This window comes from Cebus imitator, unplaced genomic scaffold, assembly GCF_001604975.1.
Source record: "Cebus imitator isolate Cc_AM_T3 unplaced genomic scaffold, Cebus_imitator-1.0 Scaffold177, whole genome shotgun sequence".
Lineage (NCBI taxonomy): Eukaryota > Metazoa > Chordata > Mammalia > Primates > Cebidae > Cebus > Cebus imitator.
The window spans coordinates 2430921-2451215 of NW_016107492.1; the positions used below are offsets into that span (position 1 = coordinate 2430921).

The 20295-nt window shown below is 42.6% G+C and overlaps 1 protein-coding gene across 1 annotated transcript in view; it reads right to left on the minus strand.

Annotated features, from left to right (window-relative positions):
• Positions 1-20295, minus strand: part of AFF1 (AF4/FMR2 family member 1) — a 202108-nt gene that overhangs the window by 79890 nt on the left and 101923 nt on the right. Inside the window, exons 3-4 of the mRNA XM_037744515.1 lie at positions 13217-13337; positions 11899-12801 (exon numbers count right to left, since the gene is read on the minus strand). Of these exons, the coding sequence (XP_037600443.1) occupies positions 11899-12801; positions 13217-13337 (1024 nt within the window). The remainder of the gene's footprint in view (positions 1-11898; positions 12802-13216; positions 13338-20295) is intronic.

A 20295-nucleotide genomic window follows, 5' to 3' on the forward strand; every position in this document is an offset into this window, starting at 1 on the left:
AGTAGAGACGGGGTTTCACCATGTTGACCAGGATGGTCTCGATCTCTTGACCTCGTGATCCACCCGCCTCGGCCTCCCAAAGTGCTGGGATTACAGGCTTGAGCCACCGCGCCCGGCCTCAATTTGGTGTTTGTAAGCATCAGCAGTTAAATCTTAAATGCAAATGAGGTCGTCAGGGAAAGGCTGCAGAATGAGAAAAGATGGTTGAAGACAGAGCCCTGGGGAAGGGGTCGGAACAGCAGCCTCCACAGGAGATAAAAGCATGTGCAAACGGTAGGAGAAAACCCAGACAACATGACAGGGGTGTTTAAGGTGGTGGTGGTCAACTGTCAAATGCTACAGAGATGTCAAGTAGGATAAGGCCTGAAAGAGCATTCCTCAAATTCATCCATTACAGTCCACTAGTGGCTCCTGCCAGCAGAGGCAGTGGCGTGAAGGCACAGAGCAGGCTGCAATGGGTTGTAAGCAGAGGGGAGGGGAGGAGAGGAAGCACACAGTGTTTACCTACTTCTGTCTCCAGAGCTTTCACTGTGAAGGGAACAAGAAAGTAGTAATTAGAGAAGACATAAGAGTGAAGAAGGGTTTGTTTTGCTATTTAAGTTGGGAGAGGCCTAAATGTAACTATAGACTATCAGGAAAGAGCCAAATGATAGGGGAAAGGTTTAAGGTAACCAAAGGTTGAGGGTGGGAGAGTTGAGACCACCACCTTCTGTGAGACTAAACTGAAAGAGACAAATAGTGGCTGCTATGATTTGGGGGCAGGGTGGCACTGAAGGCAGAAAGAATGGAGAGAATTCATACCTGGTGCTTCCTTCTCTGAAAAGGAGGAAGCAAAGTTAAAGGTCTCAGAGCAAGCCACATGGCCATGAAGACCAAAACTGAGTTTTACTCATCCTCTCATTTGAATCACCCGTGCCATCTTATATTTGCATGGCTCATCAGATGCCAACATGAAAGCAAGGCCATGTGGTAAAACAGTACGCCTTAAATAAAAGTGCACACAAGCCCTCATTACTCCACAGAAATCATGTTTTGTGGCAGATGGAGCGCTGGAACTAGGAGTGAGGGTCCAGGCTTCATGTCTTCATCTATGCCATTTACCAGCTTAAATGATTAAACTTAGCGACTCAGTTCCCGGCATGTAAAATGCTGAGTCCGGCCCACTGCCATACTTAACTCCCAAGGTTACTGTGATAATCCAGAGAGAAACAAATGCGTGCTTTGGAAATTAAAAGGGGAAGGGCACTATAAGATTTTAGAGTACATACCTTTTTAGAATGCTGCTGTTGAGGAGTGAGCTCACACAGCTCCTAAGCCATCTGGCAGGGGTGGGGGGCAAAAGTGGTGGGGGGTTTAACACTATGGCAAACCCGTTCTTAAAAGCTTGATAGCCCCTAAGGAAATGCTTTCTTTCCATGGGCTTTTCATTTGTTTACTTATTTTTAATACTTTAAAATAAAATCTTAGGGGCTTTGTTCACTTAGAACTCTTAACTGGGAATTAATGGTCCACTTGATCTGATTCCAACTTCATTTCTAAAGTATGTTTCAATAAACAATAAGTTCAGAGTCTTCCTAACTCCCCAACATCACTAATTCCCCATTTTGGTAACTCTCTGTCCAAATTCTATCTTTTCCCTAAGGCTCAGTTCAAATTTCTACTCTAATCACTTCCACCACTACCAAGAGTTCCATAGTAAGAGTATGGAACCCTTACTATGTACAAGGCACTGTCCCAGGCAATTCATACAGATTATCTTCAGTCTATTAGACCCACTTTACAGATGAATAAACTGATAACACAGTAAGGTTAGGTTCCTTGCCAAAGTCTCACAAAATTATAAGCTCAGGCTGTACACTGCTTGCCATGAAGCCAAAGTATTTTTCCTTTTTATTAATGGTTCTTGATCTTGTCTAAATTACTCAATAAGTAAGTAAAGAACTTCAAAAGCTGGCCCTATCTTGCCACCAGGCCCATCTCCCCACTGCTCTCCTGTGCCCATGCCCAATCTCTGGAGCCACAGGCCCCACCACTCCTACTAGACTCCCCTCCATGTCTTGCTTCTATGTCTTTTCTCTTCCTAAGCCTTTCGCCTGATGTACCTTTCACCAGAGTGCAAAGTGCTTCAAAAGTCAGCGCTTAAAATCTACAGCTTCCACTTTTGAAAAGCAATATAATGTTGGGTGTTGTGGTTAAGGCTGTGGACTCTGGAGCCAGACTACTTGGGTCTAGATTTCAGATCCACTGGTGAAAGCGTCAGAAAGCTTGGACAATGAATCTCTCCATAAAATCTCTCCTCTAAATCTCTCAGTAAAACAGGATGGTTTAACAGTACCTACCACATGGGATCATTGTGAAGATGAAATGAGTTAGTACATATAAAGCATTTAGAACAGTTTTCTATAATAAACAAGGGGACTATGCCAGCATTGCATGAGTAGTTCCATATTACCTTGTTCATACTGATTACACTTTGCATTTTTATGCTATGTCATAATAAATTTACTGTGCGTGTGTGTCTTTCTTTCTTATTAGCTCCCTTTTCATATCTAATGGGTGTTCAAATATTTGCTGATCGAAAAGAATGTAAAAATATAAATCCTATGACGAAGAAACAGAAATTTGTTTTTAAGAAACATTTTGTAAGAATGCTCAGATTATTTGATAATAGGAAAAATTTTTTTCACAAGTTCCCATGTTCTGAAGCATGAAAAAATGTTGGATGTAACATAAGAAATTCTAATTATACCACAGAATTCTTTTTTTAATTTTTCTAAAATGCAGCAGCAAATATTTGCTTTGGGGTAGAGTATTTTAAAAATTGAGCTCTAAGGAAAAGGGGAATCCATAAAGTGTGGGGTTGTAAGAATGACTGGAAGAAATATACATAGAATGCCTTCCTTTCTTAATTCATGCAGTTCAATTCAAAGCTCCAAATTCCTGTCCAATACAAGTTTTCAGAGTTCTATTATTTGTAAATTGGAATTAAAAAAAACCTAAGGTGATTTATCTAAAGGACAGGGTTAGAAATAGGACCTCTAATTACTTAAATACCAAGGCCTCTAGATTAAAACACTAAACCTCAAAACCCTTCAGCCAAAGGGATTAAGAAGATTAGAATGGGCTTGACAAATTACCACGGGGTTAGGAAAAAAAAAAAAAAATACAGAGAGAAAGTAGGCCAAATTTAAATAGGGAATGAAATGAAGTTCAAGGGAAAACTAATAGTTTGTGTGGACCCTAGACCTCTGTGGGAAAAACCATCAATCGAGTGATTTCAACAATTAAAGAAAGGAACAAAATCAATGTAAAAATAGCTGCTTATAGAGTTCTTGGAAAATGTGAACATGCAAAGTTAACCTTGGAAAATAATGATTTTTCAAATTGCTCTTGGCAACTGGAGAGAAGAAATACAAGACCAAAAAATAAACTTATTATGTTAACATGAGCCAGGCTCCTCTCTAGCAGGAATTCTGTTTAAGTATCTCCTGAGTGTTGGTCACCCCCACCAAAACAGCCAAAATCAAAACCGCTAACTTAGTCATCAACAGGATTTCCCTTGGAATATCTGGTTTTCTGTCCCTGAAGATTATCAGTTGGCTCAAAATAAAACACTATTAATCTAGACAAGAGCTAAAATGACCCAGGCGGCTATGCGAGAGCCTGGGAGAAGAGCACATGCAGTCTGGGAAGATTCAAAAGAGTTGAATGTCTACATCTTGGCAAAGGCACAACTGGAGAGACTCAGGGGGGATCCAATAACCATCCACAAACATCTCAAGTGTGAAAACAAGGAGGAACAGGAATTTCTTTTCCTGGTACCAAATGTACTACTGGCATTTTCAGGAAGGAACAGCAAGTGAAATGCACAAAGAAAAAACAATTCCAATTAATACCACCCAAAAAGTTCTTCCAGTTCAATTTTATGCTTTCCTCTTGGGCTACTATAAGCAATTCTATTCGTTGCACTAACTTACTTTTTTTTTTAAGCAACTTAAGAGCTTTTAAAAAATATTGTGTCTATATCACTTAAAATGTTTCCTTCAGAGCTTAAAGTGTTTCCTCAGGCCGGGCGTGGTGGCTCATGCCCATAATCCAAGCACTTTTGGAGGCCAAGGCAGGCGGATCACCTGAGGTTGGAGGTTCAAGACCAGCCTGACCAACATGGTGAAACCCCGTCTTAAAAAAAAAAAAAAAAAAAAAGTTTTTTGGCTGGGCGCGGTGGCTCACACCTGTAATCCAAGCACTTTGGAGGCCAAGGCGGGAGGATCACCTGAAGTCGGGAGTTCAAGACCAGCCTGACCAGCATGGTGAAACCCCGTCTTAAAAAAAAAAAAAAAAAAAAAAATAAAAACCTTAAAAAAAAAAAAAAAAAAAAAAAAAAAAGTGTTTCTTCAAAAGAATGCCAGGTTCAACGTGGGCAACACAGCAAGACCTACCTTGTCTCTTCAAAAAAATAAAAATAAATCAGCCAAGCATAGTGCTGTGTGCCTGCAGTCCTAGCTACTCAGGATGCTAAAGTGGGGGCATCATTTGAGCCCAGGAGTTCAAGGCTGAAGTGAGCTGTGATCGTGCCACTGCTCTCCAGCCTGGATGACAGAGTAAGACTTTGTCTCTAAAAATAAAATTTTTAATAAAAATAAAATTAAAGGATTGCCAGTTTCCAGAAATGAAAAGTGGTAGCCTCTACTCAGCCAATAATCTGATTTTTCTCCTAATTTCTCCAGTTTGTAAATACTGGCTAAATGTGTGGGAGGGTGGTAGAGAGAAAGAAAGACAAGCAATCCTACAGGCCAAACTAATTTGTCTGCAGGCCCAACCTAGCCGTCAAGCTGCTTGTTTACAGCTTCTGCTCCAAAAAAACCTGCCAGTCACTTACCACTATTTTAAAACTATATTTAGATCTTTTCAGGTTTAAAATTTGGCCTCTAAAGTGCAGGTGACTTATTCTTCATGCTTTCTTATAAGTGATTTGGAAGTCATCTGCTCCACGCACCCATGGCAGCAGGGAACCCTGCATACAGATAACCTTACTCTGCTATCAATTTCCTAACACACTTAGGTCACACAGGTCTGCCCAAGCTCAGTGAGGTCTAGCTTACAGAACCCGGTTACTACAATAAAACATTTTTAGAAAAGGGAACCTGAAAAGCTAGATAAGATTGTGTCAGAGTCTTTTACCTTCCCTACAAGCTTCCAAATGTTGGGGGCAGAAGACAGACAGACTTGAGATGGGGAGGAAAAGAGGAGGAGGGTCTTGGGGCTCCCACTCCTGTCCTTCTCTCCCAAAACTGCTCTGACGTCCTATTCAGGAGAGAAAACCCCATCCATTGGTTCAGTGTGGTCCTTGTGCCTGAGACCCACATGTCAGGGAGCTTCTTGAGCCACCAGGAGGGGCCCCTCTAGCGCCCTGTGGTCCATCAGCTTTTCCAGAACAGTTGTCATTTCCAGACTACAGAAAAAACTGCATGAGATACAGATTCCTCAGCCCATCTAGGGGAGGGCCTGGGAATTTTTATTTTTAACAATTTGTATTTTTAACAGGCTTCCCAGGTGATTCTCACGTGCTGCCAAGTTTCAGAATAAATGAAAAATTCCCTTTGAATTATGTACTGGACTTATATCCTAGGAAGATTTTTCTAATGGTCTCTGCACATCATGTGGCATAAGCCACTGGCACATGCTCTTCCCTCTTTCTGGTTAAGCCCCAACACTTAACCCCGACTGACACTGCTTAAGCCCCGACACCCCTCACTTGGGCCACTCCCACTCCAATTCACCTTCAGCTCTCATTCAAATAGTACTTCCTCAGAGAAGCCTTCCTCAGCTCCTTAGTTCTAAGTCACAATCCCCTCTTACAGCTCTTATAAGAGCTTGCAGTTTCCCTTACAGTACTTGTCAAAGCTTCTTACACATGGATCTGAGTGATTACTTCACTAATGTCAGTTTCTAACTGGACAGTTAAGGTCCAACAGGACGGGAACCAACCAGTTTCACCCACCATTAAACACCATCCCCAGAACCAGGCCTGGCACACAACAGGGGCTCAAGATATTTTGGTTAGAATTGCTGAATTCATGATGTGTTTGTGAGAGAGTGAGCTGCTTCAATGTATTTTGAGTGGTGCAGAAGCAGGATATGCACCATCGGCATATCCAGAAGTAAACTGCCTGAAGGTTTAGATTATCTCATCATAGGGAAGTCCCCCTTCTTGAGGTTTAAGCTAAATATGGAAGTAGGAAAGAATGTTTGCACATGTGAATGCAAAGTGAATCACTGTCACACAGTTTTCCACTGTGGGTTAATTCATGCAGTTGTTAGGCTGGTAGTTTATTGAAAATAGGAGGCTCAACTTAAGAGCTGCAATGAATCAAAGTGGTCCAACGATAAATTTATACTTGGGTCTTAGAAATTAGATGCAAGTATCAGGTAACAAAATGTTCCTAATGTGATGTCACAAGAGGCCACAAGGAAAAGAGCAATGGCTTTGCAGAAATCAGTCACAATCAGGACTCAAAGCCAGACTGATCTGGAGGAGGAATGAAGTAAGACCATAAGGACTCTTAAGTACACATGCTCAGTCCCAAGGTTTTAAATACCTACAAAATAAATACAAACAAATCTCAAATTCGACAGCTATTTATGACTGCCACTTGTCATCTCTACCTGGATATACAACAGCATCTCAAACTTAACACATGAACTTAATGGATGACACAACTAGAGCTCTTAGTTTTCCATGTCATTTCCCTCTTGGTAGCTGGTATCATCCCATCATCCTTGCCTTTCAAATAAAAAGCCTATCAGCCTTGGTTGATGTCTCACCTTCCCTCACCTCAGGCCACTCCTATCTCCAGTCAGTCACAAAGCCCTATCAGTTCCCTGCTACGCAGATCTAGAATTTGTCCACTTCGCACCACGCCCATGGCTAGCTACTATCCTACCCCAAGCCACTATCATTTCCCACCTCCCAATTGGTCTCCCTGCTTCCACCTTTGCCCCCTCTAATCCATTTCCCACCCAGGAACCAGAGTTACAGTATTCTTAAAAGGAAAAAAAAAGTAGGTATGTCCCACCTCTGCTCAAAATTACCCGATGGTCTCCAACACAAAAATAATATCAAATGCCTTTCATGGCCAAGAAGGCCCCTGTGGTCTTATTCCTTCCCATGTCTCCATTGAGAGCAAGAGCTCTCAATGTTCCAGCCATACTCCCCTCATTTCTGTTTATTTTTGGTGGGGGTGGAAGGGGGCCAGTTGAGACAGGTCTCGCTCTATCGCTTAGGCTGGAGTTCAGTGGCAGTATCTCGGCTCACTGCAACCTCAGCCTCTCAGGCTCAAGTGATCCTTCTATCTCAGCCTCCTCAGTAGCTGAGACTACCTTTTTTTGTAGAGATAGCACCTCACTATGTTGCCCAGGCTGGTCTTGAATTCCTGGGCTCAAGTGATCCTCCCACCTGGCCTCCTAATGTGCCGGGATTAACAAGGCCATTCCTTTCTCCAAATTCAGGCCTTTGCACTTGTTTTCTCTGCCTGAAATGAAATGCCTCTCTAAGCTCTGCATGACTGACACATGTTTATCCTCCAGGTCTCTGTGAAAGTTGCCTCCTCAAAGGGGCCTGTGCTAACCAACATTTTTAAGTCAGCCTCCTCTGACTCATCTTATCCTCATCACCCTCTTTACTTCTTACAGCACTCTTACCAACAGCTATGACTTCCTTATATTTCTATTATCAATGCCCCCTGATTAGAATAGAAGGCCTATGAGACTACGGATCTGTCTACCTTGATCTCACTCTATCACCAAGAGCTTAGTACAATGCATGGAACATAGTTTGGGTGGTAGGGGGTTGGGTTGGGTGTGTGTGTGTGTGTGTGTGTGTGTGTGTGTGTAGGTGTTAATACCAGTTTGTTGAATGGATTTTTTAAAAAAGGCAGAATGATGAAAGATAAAGTGCGGCCAAGAAACACACAGGAAATGAAACTCACTGTATCCTCCATGGCTCTGCTGTAGGTTCAGTTGGGGTGACAAAGTACAACTCTTCTGGTCAAAAACACAAACATCTCACCACTGTCACCACTGCTGCCATCAAACAGCAAGTCAAAAGAACTGAGAGTTCTGGCTCTGGCTCTGATATTAACTACAACTTTGACAAAATGAAAGACTTTACCCTCTTAGACCTTATCTGCAAAATGAAAGAGCTGTATGTTTAGCTTTAAAATTCAAACATTCTAAATTCAGTATATGATTTGGTATACCCATCTCTGCTTATTCAACTTCTCCTTTTCCATAAAAAGCCTACCTAGCACATACATCCTGTATCCGAAACCTGTGTCTAGGCATACCTTCCCACCTCCACATTCCATCCCAACACACCCAGCCTCGGGGTCCACGTGCATGAGCACTCAGAGATGCCATGGTTTCTCCCTCTTTCACTTGTTATCTCTAGACAGAAAAGAGCAATATAAAGAAATCTCAATCTTCCCAACTGGGCAGGTCCACCTCTGATGTGGCAACTCTGCAGCTGGGAGGGATCCACATGAGATTGCGGAGTTCCAGCCCTGGCCTCAGATTGGTCACTTCACACTGCTAGACATCTTCCAGCTGACGTAAAACTAAAACTGACACTCCCAGAGAAAAACCAAATGCAGATTTTTGTGGTCCAGGCTTCTAGTCAGAAACTGACCTTTTGATAAATTTTTCCCTTAGGATCTTTGGAAGATTTAAACTTTAATTCTGAGAAAGACTTATTCCAGAGAAGGATATAAGTTTTTAGAGTACCAACTAAAACATAAAACCAAGTATTTCCCATGATGGGAAAGGAAAAGACAAACAGTAAAGAATCCAGGTGGCCAGAGAATGAACAAAAAGAGCGGCTTTCCAATTTGGGTTCATTTGTAAAATTACTGTTTCACAGAAGTAGTGGGAAGGGGTGTGGGAGAAATGAAACAAACCACAAAACCCAACTATCCTCACACTCAGAGCGCTAGGAAAGAGAAAATTTCCTCTGACTTGCCTTAGGACCAATTCAGCAATAAAGGAAAATCATTCAGCTACTGTCACACCCTCTTCTCCCAGCTCTACCAAGAGCCAGCTTCCCCTCTGCCCCAAATCCAAAAGCAACCCAGGCTATTGCTAATATTCTCATATATATTCAAAGTTTACCTGCTCTGGAGCTAATTCTCACATTTTTGGTCCCACATCTCTATACTTTCTTTCGGTTCACCGCAATAATATTCCTTGGATTCACAAGAAACATTAAAATTTGAAATTTAAAATTGAACTATTTTTTTTAAACTTTAAAAAATAACCATTTTGCTAGGTGTGTAAACAGAAAATTGATGCTAAGTCTGTGAAACATGAGATCTTCGTTAAAAGAGCAAAATCAAATCCAAACCCTGACCAGAGAGCACCAAGATCCCTGCTTCCTGGATTGACAACTCCATTCCACCCTCTGGGCTCCTCATTTGCCCTCACATGGGTCACACAGGGCCCTCCATCTGTCTGGCCTCCTCAGTTCCATCCTCCCACTCACCAACAGCGCCACAGGGCTCCCAGGCAGTTGGTACCACAGCTGCCACTGCCTGGCATGAGAACTCTGGCCAAGGCCAGAGGGAGCCATCGCCTTAAAGGGAATGCTGACTGCAAACAGAGGCCGCAGATGAAAAGGTTTACTTCTGCTCCATTGTTGATAGCAGATGCACTGGTGCCAAGAAAACCTCCATTCTTCAACAATCAAATTTATGGAGGATTTTGTTCCTCAGAAAACATGCAAGAGCCAATTAACATATTCCTATGTTTGAAATATGTATTAAATATGAGGGGTTTTAAGACACTGGAGAATCTCAATTCAGCCTACTGATTTCCACCCAAGAAAGCAGTAAGCTAAACAGAATCCTCTCCCAGGAAACCTAGGGCTGAATTACGCAGGTTCTTTAAGCATGTAGTACCAGAGACAGAAAACTCAATTGTTCTCTAATTGTTTCATGAGTGTAGGCTGATCTCTACACTAATCTGTCCTACAGCAGCGACTAATTTCTCTGGCACAGAATCTTACGCTTCAGCATATGGTTGGGCATTTGGTAGACAACACAAATATTTGCTAATTTGTCTTAAAATTGTTTTAAAGCAATTTTTTAGGTTTGTTATTTTTAGAAAGAATGTTAAGTTGTCCCTTTGGCATTTTTTTTTAAAACTGGGAACACAGAGCTAACCCTATTTGATAAAGAAAGCAAAGAAACTCTCATTGAGTTCTTTATTGACTGAATTAGAAGGCAGGCAGAGTGACTGTTCTGAGGACAGAGGATCTTACTTGATTCTGCCTTCATGCAGCCACCTACCCTACCTCCATCACAGCACAAAATGTTCAATAAATGGCTCAATGCATTAAATCTTCGTAAGTTAGGGTCAAAGGTGCAGTTCTGCCATTGGTTTTCCTCCTCCTTATTTTTCCTTGGCCCCCAAACAAGTCACATTTGGAAGACATCTGGAGGCACTCACAGCTCAAGAGCTCAGTGAGGATGGAACTCCAAACTCCCTCTTCTTCCTTTTTTTTGAGACAGAGTTTTGCTCTTGTTGCCCAGGCTGGAGTGCAATGGCACAATCTCGGCGCACCACAACCTCCACGTCCCGGGTTCAAGCAGTTCTTCTGCCTCAGCCTACTGAGTAGCTGGGATTACAGGCATGTACCACTATGCTTAGCAAATTTTGTATTTTAGTAGAGATACGGTCAGGTTGGGTCTCGAACTCCTGACCCCTGGTGATCCACGTGCCTCAGCCTCCCAAAGTGCTGGGATTACAGTCGTAAGCCACAGAACCTGGCCTCCAACCCCCACTCTTCTAAACCGGTAGTTGACACTAGAAAGTTACAGATTGTCCTCCTGGAAGATAAAGGTTATTTTTCCAGGTAGGAATCCCCCCTCCACCTAAGGAATTTTACTTTCCGGCATTAAGTAAGACATATCTGGATGGTGCAAATGTCTTTGAGCAATAAAGATGCAAATTAGAATGTTTATACAATAGATGTAACTAAACCACAGACTTTACATTAAAAGATAAGTTTTAAAATTCACTTCAAACATTTCACTTGGCACTACTAATCTTAATTTTGGAGAAACTGGTACCACTTTAAAATTCAGTGATAGGATATGTGCTCTGTGTCTCCTCATTCAAACACAATGCTGCTGTTTATCCACGAAGTAGAAAAATAAATTTTTTTTTCTTGGTTTTAAAAAATACATCATTTGGGTTACTTTTGAAACCCATAGTTAAATAATATTCTATATTATATTTGTGACTCACTCTCAAGTGAAATGTTACCATACACCCACTCTTCTTTTTCAGGTGATAAATAATAAAATATTACAACAGAACTTTAGTTACAAAGTTCCTTACAATTTGCAGGGAAGAAGTCCTTTTAAAATAATAAAAATTAAGAGACTCTGTCATCTTGTTTTTACTTTTTTACAGTTTAGGTCTCAGGAAAAACTGAGTCTGAGGAAATACTAATCAAAAAAATCTTTTTCTTCACATTGTTACGTCAGTGTCTCCCAAAACAATAAATAAGACACCTGAAAACCTTCCTGAAACTTTCTGGTAACCAAAATCTTCTCTATCTTGATTGGGTTTTGGATCCTCTATGTTTTACTGTGTATAAATTTTGGCTCAATAAAAAGGTTCCGTAAGCCTTTCTGCAAACCGCATTTCAATATCTATCATCAGTAGTCCATCTCAGATCTGAGATTTTCATGGGTTATTAACAAGACCCTAAAGCCAAAAAGAAATCCCCTACCCAAAAGCCATGGACTAACAGCCCCACCTTGCCCCACCTCCTCTGGACATTTTCATCTCAAATCTGTCTTCAAATTTGAATTGCCGAAGATAAGAAATTCCACACACCTCAACTGACTGAGAAGGCATCTTCAGTTTGGTGAGCTTGACTTTGGCAGGCACTTTCAAGTCTGTTTTCTCAAAGGTCTGCTGTCGATAGTCCTCCGGCAGTGGTTTCAGTTCAGGAGATTCACTAGGAGCCTGATCTTGACCATCCATGGGCCGGACATAAGCCGTGGGCTTCTGCTGCATTGCAACACTTTTTGAGGGTAGGGAGGGAGGTGGAAATGACTGAGAAGGTGGCTGGGGAGGGGCCACCAAACTGTCTTGAGGGATCTCTTTATCATGGACTTTCACTGCTATGTCCTTGGGAGATTTGGCTGGGCAGTAGCCCTTACTGTTATTGTTGCTGCCATGAACCTTGCTGCTTCCTTGTGTACGGGGAAGAGTTTGTTGGTTGGAATGTATAGGTGACAAAGGGGGAACTGGGGAAGGCAAAGAGGAGATTAACGGAGAAATCTCCCTCTCTGGAGCCGAGTCTGCCACCGAAGCACAATGGTCTCCATCAGTTCTTCGGTCACCTTTCTTGTGATGAGTAGAGCTGTACCCCTCCTGACCAAGGCGATCCTGGGTCAGGTGCTGGCTGTCTGGTGGGCCGTAGCTTTTGGCATGGATACTTGGCATTGGTTCAGTTCTTGGCTGCGCCATCTTTGGATTGTGGCTAATGCTGCCAACAGAAAGTGGTCCAGACGCAGGAGTGTGAATGGACTGGTGGTGGACGCTAGTGTGGAAGGAGTTGGATGGAATGCCGCTCCCCTTATCAGGAATTAAAGGATACTTCGGCTTTCCCAATCTAGTTTCAGAAGCATCCAAGCAATGAGTATGGGACTTAGTACTAAGGAACTCCTTCACTTCTTCATAGTTTCCCAGCATGTTCTGTATTCGACTAGATAGCTCATCACCTTTTGCTGTCTGGAAAAAAAAGAGAATTAGAGAATGAAAAAAACTAAGAAAAACTATCATCTAACAAACCACGGTACATAATACTATTAAGGAAAAAAACTCTGAACTTCATGTATGACATATAGAATTTAATGTGCCATTTTAACTCAATTCTCTTGTTGAGAAGACTACCATGGACACATATTAGTAATTGTAGGAGACTAACGTTACAAAAGAAAACCACAAACTTTGGTAATTCTGACCAACAACGTTCAAAGAATTTTCATACTTTGTTTTCAAAAACAATCTCTAGAGTAAGTTAGAGTAAGTTATCTTATTTGCACAGCTGTGACCCTTGTTCGAACTCAATTATACTGAATTGTTTCATCACAGGGTTCAAGATTGTGATAAATCAGACCTTCAACTGCTAGTATTCAGTAAATACCTTGTAGGGCTCTCCAAACAGGGGAATCTTTTCAGGAAATGTCTCTTTCTCTTGGTGAGCTTCCTGGTTGCGTCTTTCCTTCTCTCTAATTCGAAGCAGGTTTCTGTCGTCATTGTACAAACTGTTTCAGATGCCACAAAAGAATGAAAACAATAAAATTTATCAGTCTCCAAGTTTTGTCATGGATACATGCATTCAATGAGGGAGGAAGGCAGGTCTGGGAAGAAGCAGTGATAACAGCTGTGATTTAAAGAAAGTCTAAGTCCCTTAACCCAGCCTTAGGCTGAGGCCTCAGTCACTCGGCTGTGACCCTCCAGACTCTGGTCCTGGCTCCCAGAACCCAAGCATTCACTCTGGGCTATGGTCTCCATCATGACTCAGGACTAATTCCAAACTGAACAGCCTTTTATAGGCAGTGGTGGAACCAAGACAAGATTAATGATATTTTTATTTTCAGCTTGCAAAATATGGGTTAGAGGTGGAAGCTTTTCATCTGCAGGAGTCAGCAGGATGTGAACTTTAGAAAGGCTGTTTTCCTGGATCAGTAGCATACATTTTGAAAGATTAAAATCAAAAGGCTTATTTCATAATTAAAAGATTACCAGGCACCCAAAACAGCATTTACTTTATTCTCCGTCTACTCTACTGGGAGTGTCTTGGCATGTAAACCCCACAAAAATGATTTTTATTGCTCATTTCAAATGTCAAGGATGAGAAAATCCAATTATAGATGTCAGCTCTACCTATGGAGAACGACTTATAATCTGACTGCCCTACTTTAACCACATAAAAATGTACCCTAAATCATCAGCCCTTGCACCAAAGGGGTTAAACAGCATTCAGCAAGAAACAAATCAGAGATGGAGACCCAAAGGCGTGCTGTTTTATCCAACACATAAACCAAAAGTGGGCTTGCCTCACTGTCAGCAGCACAGGCCACCTCCCAACCCTCATATGATTTAAAAATGAAATAACTATAAAATAACTTCTGTCTTCATACACTTGCTCCTAGGGAATTTACTGAATGTTTTCTCCCAGTGCCATTTGAACAAACAGGAAAACATTTTAGCGTCTAGCTAAGGTTGTCAGTACCTTCGGAAACTCTAGCCCTGATGTCAGACACCCTTCCCCAACCCCTTTCCTGGTCTCTTGGCTCTCTTCTGACTTCTCTTATTTCCTCTGACAAGAGCCTATTGGTCTCCCTGCATCCCCCACATCTTATCCCTCTAATCCAGCCTTCTCATGAAAAGAAACCTGATCTAAAGCCCTGGTTCTCATGTCACTATCCATATTTTAAAGTAAAGAGCATTTGATGGCTCTTTACTACTGCAGAATAAACTCTATACATTTGTGCTTTGGCATTAAAATGCCACCGTAATCTGGCACAGATCTACTCTCTAGAAATTATCCACTGTCCCCCTGCAGGCCTGCCACATGCATTCTACTTGACAGTCAGTCAGTTATGTCCATCCCCTGAACATACCCTGTAAGGCAGCCTCTTGCTCTAATTTCCACCAGGCCCTCTTTACTGAAAGATTACAATTTCTTCCAGGGACAGCTTCCTTAGAAAGTATGACTCTCTTATAAACCACCTCTATATTCCAGTCACACCTGACTACTCCCCATTCCTCAGTGATATCCTAGACTTTGATGCTTTCATTCCAGTCACAAATTTCCAGTGCCTCTCTCCACCACACGCCCCCATCCTTGATTTTCAACTTCCAGCAAATCTCTGGAATTATTCAAATCTCACTCACTCTAAAGGCTTCCTCAAATCCCCCAAGAATGTGCTTACCTAACACATCATTAGCTCTCTCTCCTCCTCCCCTGCCCCCTAGCACGTGAACTCCATCAGAATAGAACCTCCCAAATTTGCCACCTCTCTTGGTGCCAAAGCATGGTACTCTGCATAGAAGGTAATCGTTATGTATTTTTAGGTTTAAAAAACACCCACCAGGGGCCAGGCAGAGCAGCTCATGCTTGTAATCCCAGCACTTTGGGAGGTCGAGGTCAGGAGTTTGAGATCAGCCTGGCTAACATGGTGAAACCCTGTTTCTACTGAAAATACAAAAAATTAGCCGGGTGTGGTAGCCCAGGCCTATGATCCCAGCTACTCGGGAGGCTGAGGCAGGAGAATGGTTGGTACCTGGGAAGCGGAGGTTGCAGTGAGCCGAGATCATGCCATCATGCCACTGCACTCCAGCCTGAGCAACAGAGAAAGACTCCGTCTCAAAAAAAAAAAAAAAAAAAAAAAAAGAGCTACTACTACACTTATAGTATACTTTTATAAACTTACAATTTTCAAAAAAGATTTAATGCTGGAAGACACATGCAAAAATTATTTTTAAAAATCATTTAAAAAGTAATCTAGTAGTTCTATAACCTTTCAATCTATGGGGGTAGGATGCAGGGAGAGAAGTTAGCTGCTTGACTCTGAATTCGCTATGATGTAGTGAAGAATTATCTCCTTAGGCCAGGCATGGTGGCTCACACCTGTAATCCCAGCACTTTGAGAAGCTGAGGTGGGCGGGTCACAAGGTCAAGAGATTGAGACCATCCTGGCCAACACAGTGAAACCCTGTCTCTACTAAAAATACAAAAATTAGCTGGACATGGTAGCGTGTGCCTATAGTCCCAGCTACTGGGGAGGCTGAAGCAGGACAATCTATTGAACCCAGGAGGCAGAGGTTGCAGTGAGCCAAGATCACACCACTGTACTGCAGCCTTGTGATACAGAGCAAAACTCCATCTCAAAAAAAAAGGCTGGGCACAGTGGCTCACACCTGTAATCCTACCACTTTGGGAGGCAAAGGTGGGCAAGATCACAAGGTCAGAAGTTCAAGACCAGCCTGACCAACATGGTGAAACCCCGTCTCTACTAAAAATACAAAAATTAGCCAGCCGTGGTGGGGCGCACCTGTTATCCCAGCTACTCAGGAGGCTGAGGCAGAGGAATCACTTGAACCTGGGAGGCGCAGGTTGCAGTGAGCTGAGATCACACCACTGCACTCCAGCCTGGGCGACAGAGTGAGACTCCATCTCAAAAACAGAAAAAACAAAAAATTATCTCCTTAGACCTGTGCATCAAAAACTTTTCCTAGATGATGGATATTGCAATAGACGATTTTAAAAGAACTCTTAAAACCAAAAAGTAATAACTTATGCTAGTGAAAATACTGAAAAGCAGCAGCTGCTGAACCAGAAACTGGTCATGGAGTCTTCTGTAATGGAGTCTGAGTCTCACCTGTTTCAGACAGTTAAACTTACTTCTGGCTGGCAGTAGCACACTGGCCTCGATGACACCCAATTCCTTTCCACTATTTAATGATTTTGGTAATTCTTCTTGTTAATTCAAAAGATCACATGCCATCATTAGCATATAACCATAGAAGCCAAGTAAGCAGGTTGATCAGGAAATAATTTCTTTTTTCCTTCAAACTTGTTTTACGGCCACTTTGAGCCGGTTTGCAGGAGGAGCTGAGCAGGCAACTATCCTCTGAGCAACTCTGCTTCTCTTCTCCCAAACTATCCAGTGCATGTACCTTGAAGCAATCAAGACAGGCCGAGCGGTGAATAGGTGGAGGGAAGCTTACCATGGGCATGTGCTTGTCTGCTTGGCTATTTTCTCACCACTAAGGGAATTCTCCCCTCTCCGATGCTGCCACTTAGCACGGTGGAGTCCCTATGGCTGGTTGGTATTCACAGCCTTAGGCTCCACTTCACAGGGCAGAGCTCCGCCCCTTCTAAATAAATGCTACCTTTGTCTCAGAGAAGGGAACTCCAAATGGCAATTCTCAGTACAAGATCCAAAAGGGAGGGTGTAAAGAGTTGCACTTCAACTAACAGGCCACTCAGAGTCCTCGATTTTCTCATCAATTCCACACACCCAATTCTCCTTTAACAAAGTTAAGTTGGTTTAAAAATCACTAAAATATTTTTAAATCAATCAGCTCAGCCTTGTATTATTGGCCTTATCTCAGCATCAGTTGGGTTTCTCCCATACTTCCAGATTTTCATTTCAAAATATTGAAAACTGCTACAGAAATAACCAGAAGAACCCAATTAAGCCATTCTTTCACAAAATTCCTAACACTACTTTATTACTATGTGATTCTAAAATCAAGAAATCTCCCACAGGGAGGAAATCCTATTAAATTAAGGATTCTAGTTAATTAAGATTTTACTTCATTAGTGTCAAAAAAATAAAAAATCCACACTAAGATTTTATTGACAGACACATAATTCTACACCTATTTTGAGACAAATTGTCTTTTTTTGATTCACCATCACCCTTCAACTAAAAGCCCTGTAAGTGGTGAGGTTAAAAAAAGGCATCATGGATATCACCGGTAGGATGAGTGTTACAAGGTCCAGGCTTCGTGAAAGAAACTCACTCTCCCCATACTGTCCAACAACTCCCTCTTGGGTCGAACTCACAGAAACTCCTGGGCAGGGCAGAGGAAGACAGAAGACACAGGAAGTTCACAGGAGTAGAGGTAGGCTTTGAGCCCCTGTTCTCAGTTGCCTCCTTTCCCCTTGCAACTAAATGGTTTTGCCAGTCACACTGAATAGTTTTCCGGTTTCTTGTTGCAAATTTGCAATGGCTTAGCAAATGATTGGTTAAAAGCTCCCAGGCAAATCTTTTGTGAATGTTTTCTTTTTCTTGGTTCCATTTTGAGACAAAATAATATGAAATTTTAAAAATAAAAACCCACAATTCATATCATAAGTAAACCTTTGTTCAGCCTATACACGTCATTGATTAAACCAAGGAGTAAGCAAGAAAGGGGCAGATGGGAAAACTTTTTAGTGATGGAATTTTAGGAAGTGGCAAATGCCCTATATGATTCACAAACTCTGTAATAACCTTTTTTTTTGAGATGGAGTTTCACTGTCGCCCAGGCTAGAGTGCGCTGGTGTCATCTCGGCTCACTACAACCTTTGCCTCCTGGGTTCAAGTTATTCTCCTGTCTCAGCCTCCTGAGTAGATAGGATTAGAGGCACCCACCACCACTCCTGGCTAATTTTTGTATTTTTAGCAGAGACAGGGTTTCACCAAGTTGGCCACGCTGGTCTGGAACTCCTGACCTCAAGTGATGCACCCACCTCAGCCTCCCAAAGTGCTGGGATTACACGCGTGAGCCAGCGTGCTGCATGTCATCACCTTTCAATAACTACAAGTTAACTGTCACTTTAATAAAGGTGGTCTTTTTTTGGGGGGTGGGGAGGGGTCCTATGTTCAGGAAAAACATATCCCAACATCAGCCTGGCCATTCTTTCCCACTGTTCCAAATAGAATATAGTGAGTTACAAGTTCTCCTTAGCTGATTTGACATGGTACTGTGCATTAGCTAAGAGGTTCTCAAACCTGGGTCAGTCAGCTGGAGGGTTTGCCAAAAAACAGATCACAGAGACCTACAGAGTTTCTGATGCAGTAGACCTGACATGGGGCCTGAGGCTTGTACGTCGAACAAGTTTCCAGAGGGTCTCCAGGGGTAAAAGACAGCTCATTCTTTTTGGGGCTACCAAAATACAAAAGCAATGATTACAGCAGCAGCAGCCTGGCCAAGGACTGGCATCACTCAGTATGTTAGTCAGCACTGATTTAGGCACTATCGTATCAGTCTTCTATTTAATTTTCACAGCAACCCTGTGAGAGTGGGATTATTAACCCCATGTTCCAAGTGAAAAAAGAAAGCTCACAGATTGACTTGCGGCCAGGAGCGGCAGCTCACACCTGTAATCCCAGCACTTTGGCAGGCCAAGGTGGGAGAATCACTTGAGGTCAGGAGTTCAAGACCAGCTTGGCCAACATGGCGAAACCCTGTCTCTACTAAAGATACAAAAAATTAACTGGACATGGTGGTACACACCTGTAATTCCAGCTACTCAGGAGGCTGAGGTAGGAGAATTGCTTGAACTGGGGAGGTGAAGGTTGCAGTATGCTGAGATCGCACCATTGCACTCCGGCCTACGCGACAGAGCGAGACTCCATCTCAAAAGTAAAAATTAAAAAATAAAATTAAATTTAAAAACCCGGCTGGGCACGGTGGCTCATGCCTGTATCTTATAATCCAGCACTTTGGGAGGCCAAGGGAGGTGGGTCACCTGAGGTCAGGAGTTCGAGACTAGCATGAACAATATGGAGAAGCCCTATCTCTACTAAATACACAAAATTAGCTGGGCATGGTGGTGCATGCCTATAATCCCAGATACTCAGGAGGCTCAGGCAGGAGAATCGCTTGAACCTGTGAGATGGAGGTTACGGTGTGCCAAGATCGCACCACTGCACTTCAACCTGGGTAACAAAAGCGAAACTCCGTCTCAAAAAAAGAGGGGGCAGGGGATTGACTTGCTCACAAATGGTAGACCTGAACATTTGAACCTTCAAGTACCTGACAAGAAAGCTTATGCTCTCAGCCACATTTCTGCTAGCAAAGCTGTCAGGCTGCATTAAATAGGGCAATGAAAAGACAAAGAAGGTATGCTAAAGTGTGCTAACTTATAACCACTCATAATTCCTTAGTCTCAAAGAAATTTAGTATTATCTCTGCCAGCAGAGTAATCTCAGAGCCCCAAAACTGATGTTTGGTTAAATGGATCCACACAGGCCTATCCTTAAGGAAGGACCTAACAGAGGGCCCCTCTGACAGAAGGATGGCCAACAGCATGAAGCTACTCTTTAAGTTATAAAAACTGTGGGCAAGGCACAGTGGCTCACGCCTGTAATCCCAGCACTTTGGGAGGCCAAGGTGGGCAGATCACCTGAGGTCAGGAGTTTGAGACCAACCTGGCCAACATGGCAAAACGCTGTCTCTACTAAAAATACAAAAAATTGCCAGGCGTGATGGCGGCACCTGTAATCCCAGCTACTCAGGAGACTGAGGAAGTAGAATCGCTAGAACCCGGGAGGCAGAGGCTGCAGTGAGCCGATATCGCCCCACTGCACTCCAGCCTGAGCAACAGAGTGAGACTCTGTCTCAAAAAAATAAATAACATAAAATAAAAATTAAAACTGTGCTACAATTCTTGTCTTATAGCCTCTGAAGTGCCCCTGGGAAGGAGGATGCAAAGTCTGA